Source organism: Lytechinus pictus, chromosome 1 (genome assembly GCF_037042905.1).
Source record: "Lytechinus pictus isolate F3 Inbred chromosome 1, Lp3.0, whole genome shotgun sequence".
Taxonomy (NCBI): Eukaryota; Metazoa; Echinodermata; class Echinoidea; order Temnopleuroida; family Toxopneustidae; genus Lytechinus; species Lytechinus pictus.
The window spans coordinates 11,011,097-11,027,493 of NC_087245.1; the positions used below are offsets into that span (position 1 = coordinate 11,011,097).

Consider the following 16,397-nt stretch of genomic DNA (forward strand, 5'->3'; position numbering starts at 1 on the left):
ATTTCGTCCTTGAAACATAATAAGTCGACTTCTCAAGACAACGTATCTTGACATTATTTTGTCGATAAACACCTTTTTTTATAAGTCAAGATAACATAGTTCACCATGTAAACAAAATAAAGCATTGAGTCGACTTGGCAAAATAATGTATCTTGCTATCTCGTCAATAAGGGATGGAGTTATTACCCGTGATGTAATTGACAAGTATCTTGGGTAAGGCTAATTCCGTTCATGTTTTAACTTAAGAAGTTTATCAACCACAATATGAACATGTATTTGACGTTGTAATCACAATTTCGAATGTAGACTCACTGTTCGTGCTAATTCTCATTTTGTCGACAGAAGAAAAAGTACAGCCTTTTGCCGCTCTTTTTGCAATTGATTCCGAAAGAGAATCTGTCAATCTGGATGAAGGGATACAAGACTAATGCGGTTGGCTCCAAATGCGCCCGAGAAATGAAGATAATTGCATTCACTCGTGATTTTAATCTACCCGAGGCTGCTTTGCCTATCTTGTCTGGTAGAGAGCTATCGATCTGCCTTCAAACTCCAGATGATGTCATTTACCTGACAGGGCACAGCGAGTAGGTTGCTGACATTGATTTTATTATCATTATTATTCAGAATTTCACAAAAATTAATGCGTAATTATTTTATATGTATAGACCCGACCTGCGTCATTCTGAATTTACCACCTCTTTTTCTAATCTAGATACTGTGGGCATCCATAAAAACGCCACTTTACATGCCTGTGTCAACGAACGCTGACTTCATAAGTGGGAGGCGGTTGTAGAATATTGCCCTCATTACTATAGCCTCAAATGACGGGTGTCAACAGTCGGTAACGTCCCCCAAATCTTCGATGTTCCTATAAAATTTATGGATAATTTAAACTATTTCCTACTCTGAATGTACAAACATTTTATTTTGACCCAGAGTTCTTCCAGGTATTGTTGGACTCAGAATTATTATCCCTTCGGTTGCTATGTGTATGCATTACTTTCAACTTGTGTTGTACTGGGTTAAATACCTATATTTTGAGAGATTAGTGAAATGTAAATATGAATATTAATGTCCTTCCCAGGCAAGAACGTGAAGCTTTATTTCGTCATCTCTCCCACCATCTCACGGCCCATATGTCACCTACTCATTTTGGAGCAGGCAGAGCAGGAATGATATATCATCCACCAAACCGAATGCATTCTAATGATTATGATCGTTATTATGGATTGTCAAAGGTAATATTACTTGTATCAAAATAATTTCAACAATCATATTTTTCATGCATCTCTCCCCTCTTTCCCTGAATTATGTAATTTTTTTAATAGCTTATTTAACTTTAATAATTACAACATGCATGCATATTTACCTCATCTTGTATTCAAAATGTTCGTCCAACAAAATGTAATAGGCTATTCTTTATTTTGCATTAAAACTACCTTGCAGATAAATATGCACGTATATGGAAGTTTTAAGATTATCTTCCTGTAATTTTGTTGACCTTTATTTGTTTAAATGACTCAGTTGATTGCTACTGTAAATTGGAAGACCGTATGTATGTGCCTTCTGTTTGTCTGAATTTTAATTCATTTTTAAAGTATGCATTTATTAAATAATTGAATTTCACAATCTTATTAATTCAATACTGTGCTTCATAGTCATGATAGTAAATTGTTGTAGGAGATGTAATGACCGAGGTAGAACAGTGTAAATGTTTGAGTTGAAAATTTTCTTTCATCCATATTGATGGGGACACATAAAAGTATATAGTTTCGTAATTTTCATTGCCATTTTTTCTTAGAAAGTTTTGTCTTCTTGTTTCCCTTCATCACAGAGAGAGCCCGGGAGGGGGGGGGGGGGGCAGTCAAATATATTGCTGTACACACGCGTGACCCCCCCGTTTAAAGGGGTGTTTTTCAGTTTTGGACGCGGTCCGCGCGTGGACTCGTTAAGGGTATTAAAAACAACGGTTTTCAAGAAAAAGGGTGGTTTTGAAAGACTGGTCAATGGCCAATCGCGGGGTCAAACGTATTCAGGATATTTTTTTCCCAAAGCTTTTTTTTTTTAGACTAGCCAAACGTGTTAAGGGTATTTATTTATTTATTTATTTATTATTAATTTATTTATTTCAATATATTTAACCAGGGTAGCCCACTCAGCAATAAACTGGTCTCCCGTGGGGCCCTGGAATACATGATAAAAACAAGTATAAAAACATTTAAATACATATGAAATATACACAGAAATATTCTAAATAACTTAACTCATATCATAACAGAAAACAGAGTAGCAAGCATACGGCATCTTTAAAAACATGATACTAATTAACAAATTACATACAAAGCAATACATATAGATAAAATAAATTAGATAGACATAGAAAAGTTGATTTCAAATTAAAAGGCAATAATAAAATTTAAAATTTAAAAAGATGCACTTTCAGTTTCTGTTTAAAGATTGAAAGAGATTTTGACTGTTTCAAATTAAATGGCAAGTTGTTCCAAAGTAAAATCGCTGAGTAAGATAAAGAGTGTTTAAACATTTCGGTATGAGTTTTTGGGGTGATCAAATTATCTTTTGCTGCATATCTAGTGTTAAAACAATGAGAATCACTTGCAAAAGTAAACACATTACGATAGAATTCCGATGACAGACCATTGATACATCTATACATAAAAATACACTTGAAATAGGTAACGCGATCGTTGAAGGGGAGCCATTGGAGTTCACGAAACATTTCTTTTGAGGGGGTATAAAAATTACATTTTAGGATTAATCTAGCCGCTCTTTTTTTAAGTTTGATTATACGATCTGTGTGCATATTGAAACGCAACCCCCAGATTTCACAGCAATAATCAAGGTGTGATTGGACTAAACATAGGTATAGAGTGTTGAGGGTATTTTGGTCAACATAAGGCCTAACCCTTCTTAGCATACTTAGGCTGGCATACACCTTTTTACATACATTATCAACTTGGTATGACCAAGATAGGTGTTGATCAATTATGACTCCAAGACATTTTATCGTTGTACACCGTTCTATAACATCTCCATTAAATTTGGTAATTACATTTTCCATAGCAATATTAGATAGCTTTCGGGGTGTCCCTATTAACATAAACGTTGTTTTATCCGTGTTAAGTTTTAGTTTATTTACGTTTAACCATTCTTTTAAGGAACTCATATCATCTTGAAGCTTATATTGAATATCTTGTGCAGACGTACTGTGAACATATAATGTGGTGTCGTCTGCGTACATGGTAATACTACAATATTTCAGGGTATGAACCAAATCGTCGATGTATATTAAGAAAAGGAGCGGCCCAAGGACTGACCCTTGTGGTACTCCTAGCGAAACAGATTGCTCATCTGAGAGAGTGCCTCGTACAACTACTCTTTGTGTTCTATCATTGAGATAAGAATTAAACCACGTAATAACTTTGTCTGAACATCCAATACGACGTAATTTGACTAACATTACCTGAGTGTCGACAGTGTCCAACGCACGTTTTAGATCAAATTAAATCGCACCTATTGTTTCCCCAATGTCAATGAAGCGTAACCATTGGTCTGTAAGCGACCCCAGTGCTGCAGAGGTCGAATGACCGGGTCTAAAACCGAACTATGTTTTTCCCCCAAGTTTTTTTCCCAGAGTTCATATTTTGGCGACAACTTGTTTGGGGGCCAAATTGTGTTAATAAAGCCCGCGAAAAACTTGTTTAGGGGTTGATTTTGCACACAGAGAAAAAAACTCGTTAGGGGGTGTTTTGAAATAATTTGGTCACGCGTGTGTACAGCAGTACATTTGACTGCCTCCCCCCCCCCCCCAGGAGAGAGAGAGTTTTTTTGTATGTAGGTGTAGCACGTCTTTGTAATAATTCCAAATGTAAATTAGTGGGTGCTGGATCCTGGTGAGTACAGAGGATTGTGGAGTCATGCCCTTAAATTCCTCCCGGTACCACGAGCGTAAAATATTTCCCAGAGACTCGTGTGTTAAAATGGCACTGTTAACAAAATCATAAAAAATAAAGATGGGGTTAGAGGGTCGAATGTTTACCACCAGTGGATAGGTTACATGTTTGACATTCCATATCTGACCGGAAAATGGTACTTCGACCAGCTCGTTTTAAAAATAGATCGGCATTTATGAAGACATCTCCTGACGGGATCAAATTCATCACCTGAAACAGTAATGTAGCCCTAATTATTCTGCCAGTCAAAAATAGTTCAAAAGTCATCGATATTTCATCCCGGTTTAGGCAATGGAAGTTCTGTTATTGACTTCCCTATAATCAGTGATTGATGACCAATCATATTCACACACTTTTGTCAATCAACTACAGGGGCGGATCCAGCCCTCGCCCGGGATTTTTTTTCAGCCATATTTCCCCGATCAGCCGCTCGAAGATGATTTTTGGTTTCTTTGAAGGGGTAGTCCTATTAGTCACTTCTTAGCTTTATTCTTATAAATCAACATAGATATATATAATATCATATATCCTTATATATATAATGCGAGTGCGAAGCGCGAGCAATTTTTTGTGTGGAAATCTTATGTATTTTTTCCTAAAATGTGAACATTCTGTGCAATGTTTGTTATCCTGAAAAAGATGTGTATGCAACTAAATAATTACAACGAACACGATGCGCGAGCAAAAATGAACTGATGAAAAAGGTACCTGTTAAAGACTGCTTGCAGTTAGCCATGAAGACGTTACATATTTTTTTTTTTTTTTAATCAAATAATGCGAGCGCGGATTTTTTTTGGCATTTTTACCTAAAGAATGGGAATTCTAAGTACTTTTTTTTATAACTTAAGCAGAATAGGTATAAAACTGAACATGCGAGCGCTAAGCGCGAGCGGAAAATTTCGAGATTTAGACCTACTGAACGAGGCACTCTATACATGTTATGTAAACCATGAAAAGGATGAGTAATTGGGGATCTTCCTTACATTAATAATGCGAGCGCAAAGCGCGAGCAGAAAATTTTTATATACGTTTTGAACTGATCGAAAAGGTACCTGTTAAGGACTGCTTGCACTTAGCCATGAAGACGTTACATATTCTAACAATCAAATAATGCGAGCGCGAAGCGCGAGCTGCAAAATTTTGACATTTCTACATAAAGAATGGAACATTTTAATCAATTTTTTGTAATCGTGAACAGGATAGCTATATAACTAAACAATTGATGCGAGCGCGAAGCGCGAGCGGAAAAAAAATCGAGATTTACACCTAAAAACGGGACACTCTATGACTAATAGGGGATCTTCCTACATGAATGATGCGAGCACAAAGTGCGAGCAGAAAATTTTTGATATTTTGTGATCTGAAACTGGATAATGATTTACATAGAGAGAAAGTTGAGTATCTGAATAAACCTGCGCGCGTGTTTCATATTTAGACCTAGAATCCAGCCATAATAAATAATCTTTTATCATGAAAATTAAAGCGAGCGCGAAGCGCGAGCTTAAACTATTCGATATTCCGATCTGAAAAAAAGAGTAAATTTCAGCTCTATATTTCAAGCACTTCCTATTCCTCTTGCTAAGCGCGAGATGAAACAAAAATGACAATTAAATTATTAAATTAATATCTTATTCATTAATGCCTAATGAGGGCGCGAAATCTGATGAAATTATGGCCTGAAAACTGGACATTTTTTGTAATTATAAATAGGATGCATCAGTTAATATATTTGAACCATTAATGCGAGCACAAATTGTGAGCCAAATTTTTTTATAAACTATGTAATGTAATTTATATTTTGATTAATAAAGATTGAAAGAAAATAAAAAAAATAAACTATCATGAAAAGGGGACTTAAGAGACATACATAACTCGCCAATCAAAATGCGAGCGTGCAGCGCTAGCTGATACGTTTTGAAAATCAGTCCTGAAAAGGGATATTTTGAAAACTTTAAGGAATACACGAAAATAATAGGTACCTGATAAATCAAAATTTGCGAGCGCGCAGCGCGAGCAAAAAATGTTAATATTCAGACTATAAAACTGACATTTTTACAGAGCACTTTTTAAGAATCAATTGTAAATCACATAAAATAATGAAAGTTCGGTTTCCGAGGTGAAATATGTGTTGTATATTGACTTGACTTGATATTTAAACTCCATATTGAGCAAGATATGAAAATCACCTAACAGGCAATGCGAGCGCGAAGCGCGAGCGAAAATTTTATATATTGACATGAAAGATTCTTTTTATTTTACAAGTCTTCTTATTTTATTCACTCGTATTCCTCCTCTTCTTTCTCCTCTTTCCCTCCTTTTTTCTTTTTTTTTTCTTCCCCTTTTTTCTTTTTTTTGCTCTGCCAATAGGGGGGGGGGGGCCCCTCGGCCCCCCCCGGATCCGCCTATGAACTATAATTGGAATGGGTTAGGTCGAATGAATGCATTTCGCCTTCCTGTTGTAATTAGGCTCGCGACACCTGCCAAGCTTATTGTTACTTATCGGGCTCCATCATGTATTTCTTTATGCTACATTATATCAATTAATTGTATTCCATCAGGTCTGCATTACGTGGGTCTGCAAGTTCTTTCTTGTTTCTTTTTCCCTCCTTTCCTTTTTATTTTTATATAAAACAAATTACTTTTCATTATAATGCATTCCTGGCTGTAAAGACTTGCCCTGTGTTTTGAAACTGACTTTGAAATTAAATTGATCGAAATACCGATAAATGTTTTCTCAAAGATTTTCTGTGAGGGCTAGCATGCCTCTTGGCAATAGTATTGCATTTTACTTTAACAGGCCCTGGCCTATGGATATCCATTTTTACCCTCTTCTTTTTTTTCTATCATTTTACTTATTTATATCTAATTATTCGAATTATATTTTTGTATTTACATTGTACGATTTGTATGTATTCAAGGCCGAAAAGATAATAATGTGTAAATATGATGTAATTATTATTATTACTATCATTATTATCACCATTATTATTATTATCATTATCATTATTATTAGCATTATTATTACGTTTGGTTTGAGGGGAAATTGTAGTTTCGTGCGATAAAAAAACCACTTGTACATATTAGAAAATAAAGATATTGATTCTTTTCCAGGGCGTCCCCAAGCGCGCAAGAAGTAACACAAATCTTCTTGAGAAGGAGATGTACTTTCCAAGACCTATAGAACAAAATGAGAGCGTCGAACCTGACTACACATATGTTAAGAGTAAGGAGCTCTTAGATAATGAAATGGAGAAGGAAAGCGTCTACGGTGAAGAATACGGATCAGTCTATGAGAGCATACCTTACTCATTTCCCTCGCGATCTCTACCCCCTGTACCGCCCAAAGATTGCAGAGCCAAGAATAGGCCTGGTGGACGAGTATTGGGATGCGGCTGCCGCCTAAGACCAAGGAGTGAACAGAGTATTCTGTTTCCAGACAACATCCCGGAGGATAAAAATGAATGCAACTTCGATATAATTTCCGAGGGCAGTTCGGTGGACAGGGTAGAGACCCTGAGGCCAATTAGAGAGCCTGAAGCCAACATAGCCTATGGAAGCGACACACCTGAATATCTAGGCGCATTGAGATCGAAGGAAGAATCTCCATTGTGTGGGAGTCCATCGAATCTTGAGTTCGTCGAGTAAGTGTTGTACTTTTTCCATCTTTTTATTCGAATGATGAATATATAGTGTTTTACAATTCGCTTTCCATACACTCCCGATCACACGCACACCCTCACCCACATACATAAGCACACAGGCACATACCCCCACATACATAAGCACACAGGCACATACCCCCACATACATAAGCACACAGGCACATACCCCCACACACTTGCACACCCAACGTACACTCATATTTGGCACACAACCGCACCCAACCATACACCTCCACACACTCAAAAACACTGTCACCGGGCCGGCATAAACCACCCCAGGCACTAAACAAGTCCATATCTCTTGATATGTTTTTTCGTTTACTCGATGTATTGTAACTTTCTCGCATACTGCTCGTCTTCACTTTGTAAATGTATAATTTGGTTATAGATTGCCATGCTGAGGTGGACCTTTGGCATGCACTCCAAAATAATGATTCAGGAAGTTTTCGCAACAGCAACCATGGCAACGCGGACGGGAATAACACCCCCACAGCTAATGCATTGAATATACCAGTCAAATGACGGTCTTTGTCAAAGGTGGTGAACCAGAACAGCAGTTTTGTCTTAAGTTTCGGAACTAAGGAAAAAAATTAACTGCCATTTGTCCAGAATCACGGACAAAACTGATGCTCTGATTCACAAACTCTCGACAAAGACTGATTTGAAATGAAAGGCACTTGACAATACATATTTTGTGTTCCCGAAGACGTCGTGTATTTTTGAAAGAGAAATCTCGTAATTACAACACGACTCTTAGTCTTAATCTGTTTTTACAAGAACATCGAATCTTACGGAAACAGAACATCTTTATGTATAAACTGTAGATTGTCAAAAGTGAGGTAGTGTGCAATGTTTCGCCGACTCTATTATACTTTTCATTTTGTTTTCGTATTAGGTTATATACTGCAACAGTAGGCCAAAAATTGGCAAGCAGGCTGTCTGGAACATAATCTACAAAATTTTAGGCCTACATTAATTTATTTCATGCAAATTGGTGTAAACTGATTATGCTAATTTATGCATAATTAGTATGCAAAATCATACCTATTCCTCTATATATTACATTGTATTTGCAATTTCTTATGTATTTATCTGTTTTGGGGACCTTTTGTTTTCATTGTTTTTTCATTGCTTTGTCGGGAACTCTTTTGAGATCATAAAAAGCATAAAGTAAAGCATAAATCTATTTAGACCAGCAAAACAAAAAATTATCATACATTTATCATTATTGGTTGAAAACACAGTTTGCATTGACTTTGTACACGAAATCACTTGTTTGAGCAATTTTTGGTCTGTCATGCACTTACAAAATGTTGCATAATTTCAAAACAGTGTACCCGGGCGTCGCAAATTTGGTCTCAAAAGATGCGCAAAAACTTAAAAATAAAAAGTCGGCGAGCGACGCAGTCAAAAAATTTCACGCGGCGAAAATATTGCGCGAATCGTTGAGGGGGGGGGGGGGCCTCCGAGGTCCCCCCGGCCTAGATATGGTTAAAATTCGCAAAAATTGAGCTCCCATGATTTTGTATTCAGGTAACAAATATTGTTCTGAACACATTCTTATTCGATTCTTTTTCTAGTTTATTAATTAAGGTAACCTTTAAATACAATCCTAAATAAGATTAATTTAAGATTTTATCTAAAGGTTAATTTCATTCTAAGTTATCATTCCACATATTCAGGACCTTGATGTAAAACAGTGTTTTTATACTGATCTTGTGTTTTTCCTGAATAAATATTTTTCAATCAATCAAAATATATTTTCAAGTTGTTATTGAAAATATAAGAATGACGTTTAATATAAACCTCATATTTTCAATAACACTTAAAACAAAATATCGAATGATAAGAACTTAGAATGAAATTAAATTTAATCAAATTAAACTACCAACCTTGCCGTCTTCCCTCCACCATCAGAACGTTCCGAAGACAACATTTCAAAAGGCGCCACACTATCACCTTAAGTAAACCGACTATGAACTGGAAAGCTGTTCGACTTAGCTATGTGAAAGACGAAATGTTAATGTAAGTATTACGGAAGTATGAATATAGCGGCAATCGCATAAAGCTTTTTTGTACATCTAAAACTACTTTTCTTTTTCCTTTTTAACTTTACTTTACGATGTAATTTTTCATTTGAGAGAATTGTAACCTTTCCTATGCACTAGGAAATCTAGATAAAATGGGTTGAGCGTAGTAATTTTAATCAATTGAAAAAAAGTTTTTTTTTTTTTTCGTAGATGACGGATGAATTTTTTAAACTTATAGTTCATTTCGTTTTGGTTATCATTGTCTCTGCAATTCACCCTCTTCACCGATTGTTATTTTCTTGGAATGATACGATTTTCTTTGCTAATGACTATATATAATGTAGATATAACGTTATGATACGCAGTTACTTTTGATAAATTTGAATACAGGATTGCAGGGCTCCCTGATAACTTGTACAACGAACTTCATGTTGGTGATGTAATAACGAAGGTAAACAACAACGCTCTTCCATTCAAAGACCGATTCTACGAGCTCATTGAGTCAACTAACAGTGATGAGGTGAGAAGACTTTCAATTGTAGCATGTTTAGCAACATTGGATTTTCTTTAACCAACTTGACAGGACGTTCCGCCCCAGGACCAAAATCCAATTGAAACCAGTTGGATTTCCAACTGGTTTCAATTGGTTTCAATTAGTTTCAACTGGTTTCAATTGGTTTTAACTGGAAAATAACAATTTCCAGTTGAAACCAATTGAAACCAGTTGGGCAACTGGAAATCCTAACTGGAACCCGTTGGGCAACTGGAAATCCTAACTGGAACCAGTTGGGTAACTGGAAATGACTTCCAACTGGAAATGATTTCTAACTGGAACCAGTTGGGTAACTTGAAATGACTTCCAACTGGAAATGATTTCTAACTGGAACCAGTTGGGTAACTGGAAATCCTAACTGGAACCAGTTGGGTAACTGGAAATGACTTCCAACTGGAAATGATTTCTAACAGGAACCAGTTGGGTAACTGGAAATGACTTCCAACAGGAAATGATTTCTAACTGGAACCAGTTTGGTAACTGGAAATCCTAACTGGAACCAGTTGGGTAACTGGAAATGACTTCCAACTGGAAATGATTTCTAACTGGAACCAGTTGGGTAACTGGAAATGACTTCCAACTGGAAATGATTTCTAACTGGAACCAGTTGGGTAACTGGAAATGACTTCCAACTGGAAATGATTTCTAACTGGAACCAGTTGGGTAACTGGAAATCCTAACTGGAACCAGTTGGGTAACTGGAAATCCTAACTGGAACCAGTTGGGTAACTGGAAATGACTTCCAACTGGAAATGATTTCTAACTGGAACCAGTTGGGTAACTGGAAATGACTTCCAACTGGAAATGATTTCTAACTGGAACCAGTTGGGTAACTGGAAATCCTAACTGGAACCAGTTGGGTAACTGGAAATGACTTCCAACTGGAAATGATTTCTAACAGGAACCAGTTGGGTAACTGGAAATGACTTCCAACAGGAAATGATTTCTAACTGGAACCAGTTGGGTAACTGGAAATCCTAACTGGAACCAGTTGGGTAACTGGAAATCCTAACTGGATCCAGTTGGGTAACTGGAAATGATTTCCAATTGGTTTCCAATTGGAAATTTTCCAGTTACCCAACTGGTTCCAATTGAAACCAGTTAATTTGCATATTATCTGCCAGTGTGCACAGATTAATGTTTTATGTGATTCATCATCATTTAAAATGTATCTATTTAATTCTTTTCTATTTCAAGTACCATACTTGTTTCAGATAAGTGTTTAGAATGCTTAGCAGTGAAAACCATGTTCATAAATGTTATAGATTATAATTAAAACAGATTATAAGATAATTAGTACACCACTAACTGTTACCAAATTATATCAAATACAAATACATATATTTGAAGATCTTTCATGAAAATATATATACATTATGAAAGTCTATTTATCAATGCCCTTTACATTGGTATTATAGACATATAGCACTGCTTCTTTGTTGGCATGAGCAATAGTTAGTGCAAAATCTAATTAATTTGTAACTAATTAAGTCATTCTAACTGGAAGTTCCAATTGGATCCAGTTGGAAACCAATTAGTTTCAACTGGTTCCAGTTGAAACCAGTTGCCTCCAATTGGTTTCAACTGGAACCAATTGAAACCAGTTACCTCCAATTTGATTCAACTGGTTTTAATAGGGAAATTGGAACAACTGGAACCATGGACCTATTTTATGCTGGAACCAATTGAAACCAGTTGCCAACTGGTTGCTTAATTAGTTTCAACTGGAACCAATTGAAAACCAATTGCCAACTGGTTCCAGTTGCCCAATTGGTTTTAACTGGAACCAGTTGGCAACTGGTTTCAATTGGTTCCAGTTGTTCCAATTTCCCTATTGAAACCAGTTGGCCAACTGGTTTCAATTGGTTTTGCTCTAATTGGTTTCAACTGGATTTTGGTCCTGGGGCCCTTTCACACGGTAAAAAATTGTAATTTGAATTTTGATTTCAGTGAAAAATAAGGCTCATGACGAATATTTAGCACGTGTGAAACCAGACCCGAACATGATTAGAATCACGAACGCTAATCACAGTCACAATTACAATAGCAATCATCATTACAATGATGATTCAAGATTCACGTGTGAAAAGGCCCGTTGATGATTGCAATTCGTCTTTAGAATCATCGGACCTTGCACGCTCACTCGAAATCTGTAATTTGAATTTGAATTCCCAGGCGTAGGCGGTATGCGTCCTTGGTGACTTGTCAATCAAAGCACTGCATCGATACGACGAGTGCATGACAATTGTATATCTACCATGTCTACGGAAAAGCTTGAAAGGACACGTAAGCTCCACCCCAAAAGATCTTTTGGAGGTCAAGCCTTTAACACGTAAAATTTGTACCGTAATTTGAATGAAAATTAACTGGAATTCACCTCCGGAGTAGAATTTGAATTCGTGATTGTGATTAGCGTTCGTGATTCAAGTTTGGTTTCACACGTGTTAAAATATTAGCCTTATTTTTCACTGGAATCATTCTAATTACAATTTTTACCGTGTGAAAGGTGATTAGAGACCTGCACCTAAATGATATTTCTTTTTCCCAATTCAGGTGGAAGTTGAAATTTCCAGAGTACCCCATGGATGCTTTTGTCACGTGACTCTCAAAGTCATTGGCGGAATTGAGTTTCTTGGACTTTCATTTTCAGACTGCGAGAAACAGGGTGTAGAGGTGAATTCCATTCTTTACACTTATTATTGTCAAAAATTGATACATATTGGATGTATATAGACCTAAGCACGTGTGTATAGCTAACGTGCATTTTTTCATGAACCGTGGAGGGGAAAGAACACATTCTCTTTTGACAGAATTCAGCATTGCCATATACCACCACACCCGAAAAGAAATTAATGATACCCCCTGTCTTCGATATCTGTAACCTGATAAAATTACTTTCACATGTTACAAACCTTGTTTTTAATTGATCACACGTGCAAGTAGTTAACTTTAAATGTTAATTTAAATCTGGTATCCTCAATAATGATTTAAATAGAATTAGGTAGCACCACAAGTTGATTGTGACGTGTAAAATATATTTGACATGTGGAAACACTAGCTTTTTCTAACTTAATACGAATTTCGTTTGTTTTGAATATGACATAAGATTTCATCGTACAAACAGAATTCGTTTCCTTTCTTCAAACTTTAAAATAGATAACCGCCATAGATGAAGATGGATTGGTGTTCAAGAGCCACCAACTCCAGTATTCCTGTCCTGTTGGGGTAAAAGACTCAACTAAGAGGGTCAACTGGGGTCTAGTGGAGATCAACCAAAAACCAGTACCCCTCGATAGTTCGAAACAACAGGTAGACATGGAAGCCATCTAAATTTGGAATAAAACATGAAAAGTTAAAAGCGCCGTAAAAATAGGACTGTAAGAACGTTTTGTGACATGGCACGTTAGTATATTCTTCTGGGGTTTGAAGATACGTTTGATAGACATATAAAACATAGATCTATTTTTTGTTGCAGTGTAAAGTTGGAGAGATGCGGCGTATGTAAAGCGCATAGAGTAGATTGAGTTGACTATGCGCTATTATATTAGCACCGGTTTATTAATATTATTATTATATTATTATTTATTACAAACTCCAAATAATCATGGAATCACTGTTCATGTCTCAAGCAACTTCCATAGAATGGATAATGTTGAATATTTAAGTGATTATATTATTCCATATGGCATTCAGATCAATTAGGCAAGTGGGAAATTATTTACTTCGATTTAATTTGACTTGTTTGTTTATTTCATTGTAGTTTTCTGGAAGGAAATAGATAGTTATCAGGGATACATTCCAGCATATATTTGAATCGATTTGATTTTGGGGTCTTTATTTGTGCGCTAAACTCCAATGGTATTTTGTGCCACTATTCCAAACCATTCTGTATTACATTTCACGTTCCTAGGTTGAGTATCTTCTTCGTAATGCAGGGACCGATCTTGCTCTTGTACTTCTTCCTATGGACCTTATTCTTCATCTACGAGATTCTGTACTCTGAAGACACAGCACGATGGGCTACATCCCATATACAATGGCGCAGGTCTTTGAAGACAAATTTTGTTTGCGAACACGATTTCTTGATCAACCAGAAAGAAGTGGGCAATATTGTTAATTATATGATTGTATTTGCTAGCTTATATCTTAGACTTTTAGGTCTGTAAAATTATGTGATTCTGCATCTGTAAATTTAAGTTTAATAGTCGAGACATGCGGTCCTTACCAGAATTAGTATGAAAGTATTGGATGAAAAGCTAGATAAAAATAATATGTGACCTGCTACCCCAAAACAAACAATAAGTCACCCATAATGAATTGATACATTTATTGAGTTTGAAAAAAAATCCAAGCTTTAAAAAGATGTATGACTTGTCAAACTGGATCAACGATAACCCAGATATTCAAGTACTAAATTGGATAAACTAATCGAGAACTTCAAAAAAAGAGAAGATAACAACAACAAAAGTTCGGGGTTCAATCAAACTTGAAATGTGCACACTGTGCAATCTCAGTGAAACGTCCAAGCTGTCCTCAAAACATGTGTCAAAGAAACGGTTGTATCTTGTTTAAGTTGTTTTTCATTAAACTTTACAACTTGAAATTAAATAATAATAAATAAAAATTACATTTCTTTAGCGCATAATACACAAGGGCCCGAATTCACAAAGGTCGACTAAAGTTATGACCGGGGTATAACTCAGCCGTGGGTTAAATTTAGCACCGGGTGCTAAAGTTAGTCCATGGATTAGTTAGTCCACCGTTTGTGAATAGCGCGGTGGACTAACTTTATACCCCGGTATTAGTTAACCCCCGACTAAATTTAACCCCGGTATAACTTTAGTCGACCTTTGTGAATTCGGGCCCTTGGTCTCTATGCGCTTCACATATACATGATTTAAATATATCAAATTATATGGGCATTGAACAAAAAATATACAATTAATCAATTGTTAAACAAGTATGTTTTAAGTGCAGTCTTAATGGATGGTGGGTGCAGTCCGGATGACAAGTGGGAGAGTTCCAGAGGGTTGCAGCCCCGGGTGGGGGGGGGGGGGGCACTCAGTATATAATGCATAGTGGGTATGTGCCGCGGAGGGGACCCCCATTTTTACACTCAAATTTCCGTTCCAAGGCATACCGTTTTTGTCTTATTGAGAAAAAGAACAAAGAAAGCCGCTCCAAAGCATAGCATTTTATCTTCTTCATACTTCCGTAATACTTACATTAACATTTCGTCTTTCACATAGCTAAGTCGAACAGCTTTCCAGTTCATAGTCGGTTTACTTAAGGTGATAGTGTGGCGCCTTTTGAAATGTTGTCTTCGGAACGTTCTGATGGTGGAGGGAAGACGGCAAGGTTGGTAGTTTAATTTGATTAAATATTTTCCATTACGCCGTTCCGGCCGTATTGATCTGCTACAATGAGCCGCAGTTTTGGTGAAAAGCGGCCGCGCAGCGCTGTCCGACCATCGCATCTGCGCTAGCGCACCCGGCGCCCGTAGCGCCGGGCTATAGCTGCATGCACGTATGCCCGTTCCATAGGGATGAATACGCAATCACACGCAGGCGACCCGTTCCAAGGACCCCCGTTTTCACAAACATTTGTCGTTCCGAAGCCCGTTTCGAGGACCCTCCTTTTTACAATAAGCCCGTTCCAAGGCCCCCGTTTTTTGTCTCGCCCGCGGCACATACCCACTAATTTTTTGGTCGAGTGCCCCCCCCCCCGGGTTGCGCAGCATTGAAGGTGAAGGAGCTATATGACCGTAGTACTGTCTTAAAACGAGGAACCTGAAGGAGATGCTTATTCTGTGACCTGAGAGCACGGGAAGGAGTGTAGGTGTTGATGAGTTCAGAAAGATATGAAGGGCTTGAACCAGAAAGAGACTTGTAAGTGATGAGGAGGATCTTAAAGCGAATCCGCTTGTCAATTGGAGGCCAGTGGAGGTTACGAAAGGAGGGATGAGTTAGAAGTCAGACCAGTAGCTCCAGTGGCGTACATGTACCTAGGATTTTTCACAGGGGGGGCAAAACCGTCCGCCCAAAAATTTGACAAGCCCAAAAAAAAAAAAAAAAAAAAAAAAAAAAAAAAAAAAAAAAAAAAAAAAAAGGTCTTCCAGATCGTCAGGGGGGGGGGGGGGGGCACTAAAGGTCTTCAAGCTCGTCAGGGGGGGGCAATATTT

The 16,397-nt window shown here is 37.1% G+C and overlaps 1 protein-coding gene across 1 annotated transcript; it reads left to right on the top strand.

The window, feature by feature from the left end:
- Positions 1 to 348: 348 nt before the first annotated feature.
- LOC135155544 (uncharacterized) lies at positions 349 to 16,267 on the top strand. Its single transcript, XM_064104977.1, has 8 exons — positions 349 to 584; positions 1,085 to 1,238; positions 7,083 to 7,612; positions 9,551 to 9,658; positions 10,054 to 10,183; positions 12,770 to 12,889; positions 13,373 to 13,525; positions 14,127 to 16,267. The coding sequence occupies exons 1-8, from the start codon at positions 409 to 411 to the stop codon at positions 14,217 to 14,219; spliced, it is 1,464 nt and encodes a 487-aa protein (XP_063961047.1). The 5' UTR covers positions 349 to 408; the 3' UTR covers positions 14,220 to 16,267.
- The last annotated feature ends 130 nt before the right edge of the window (positions 16,268 to 16,397 follow it).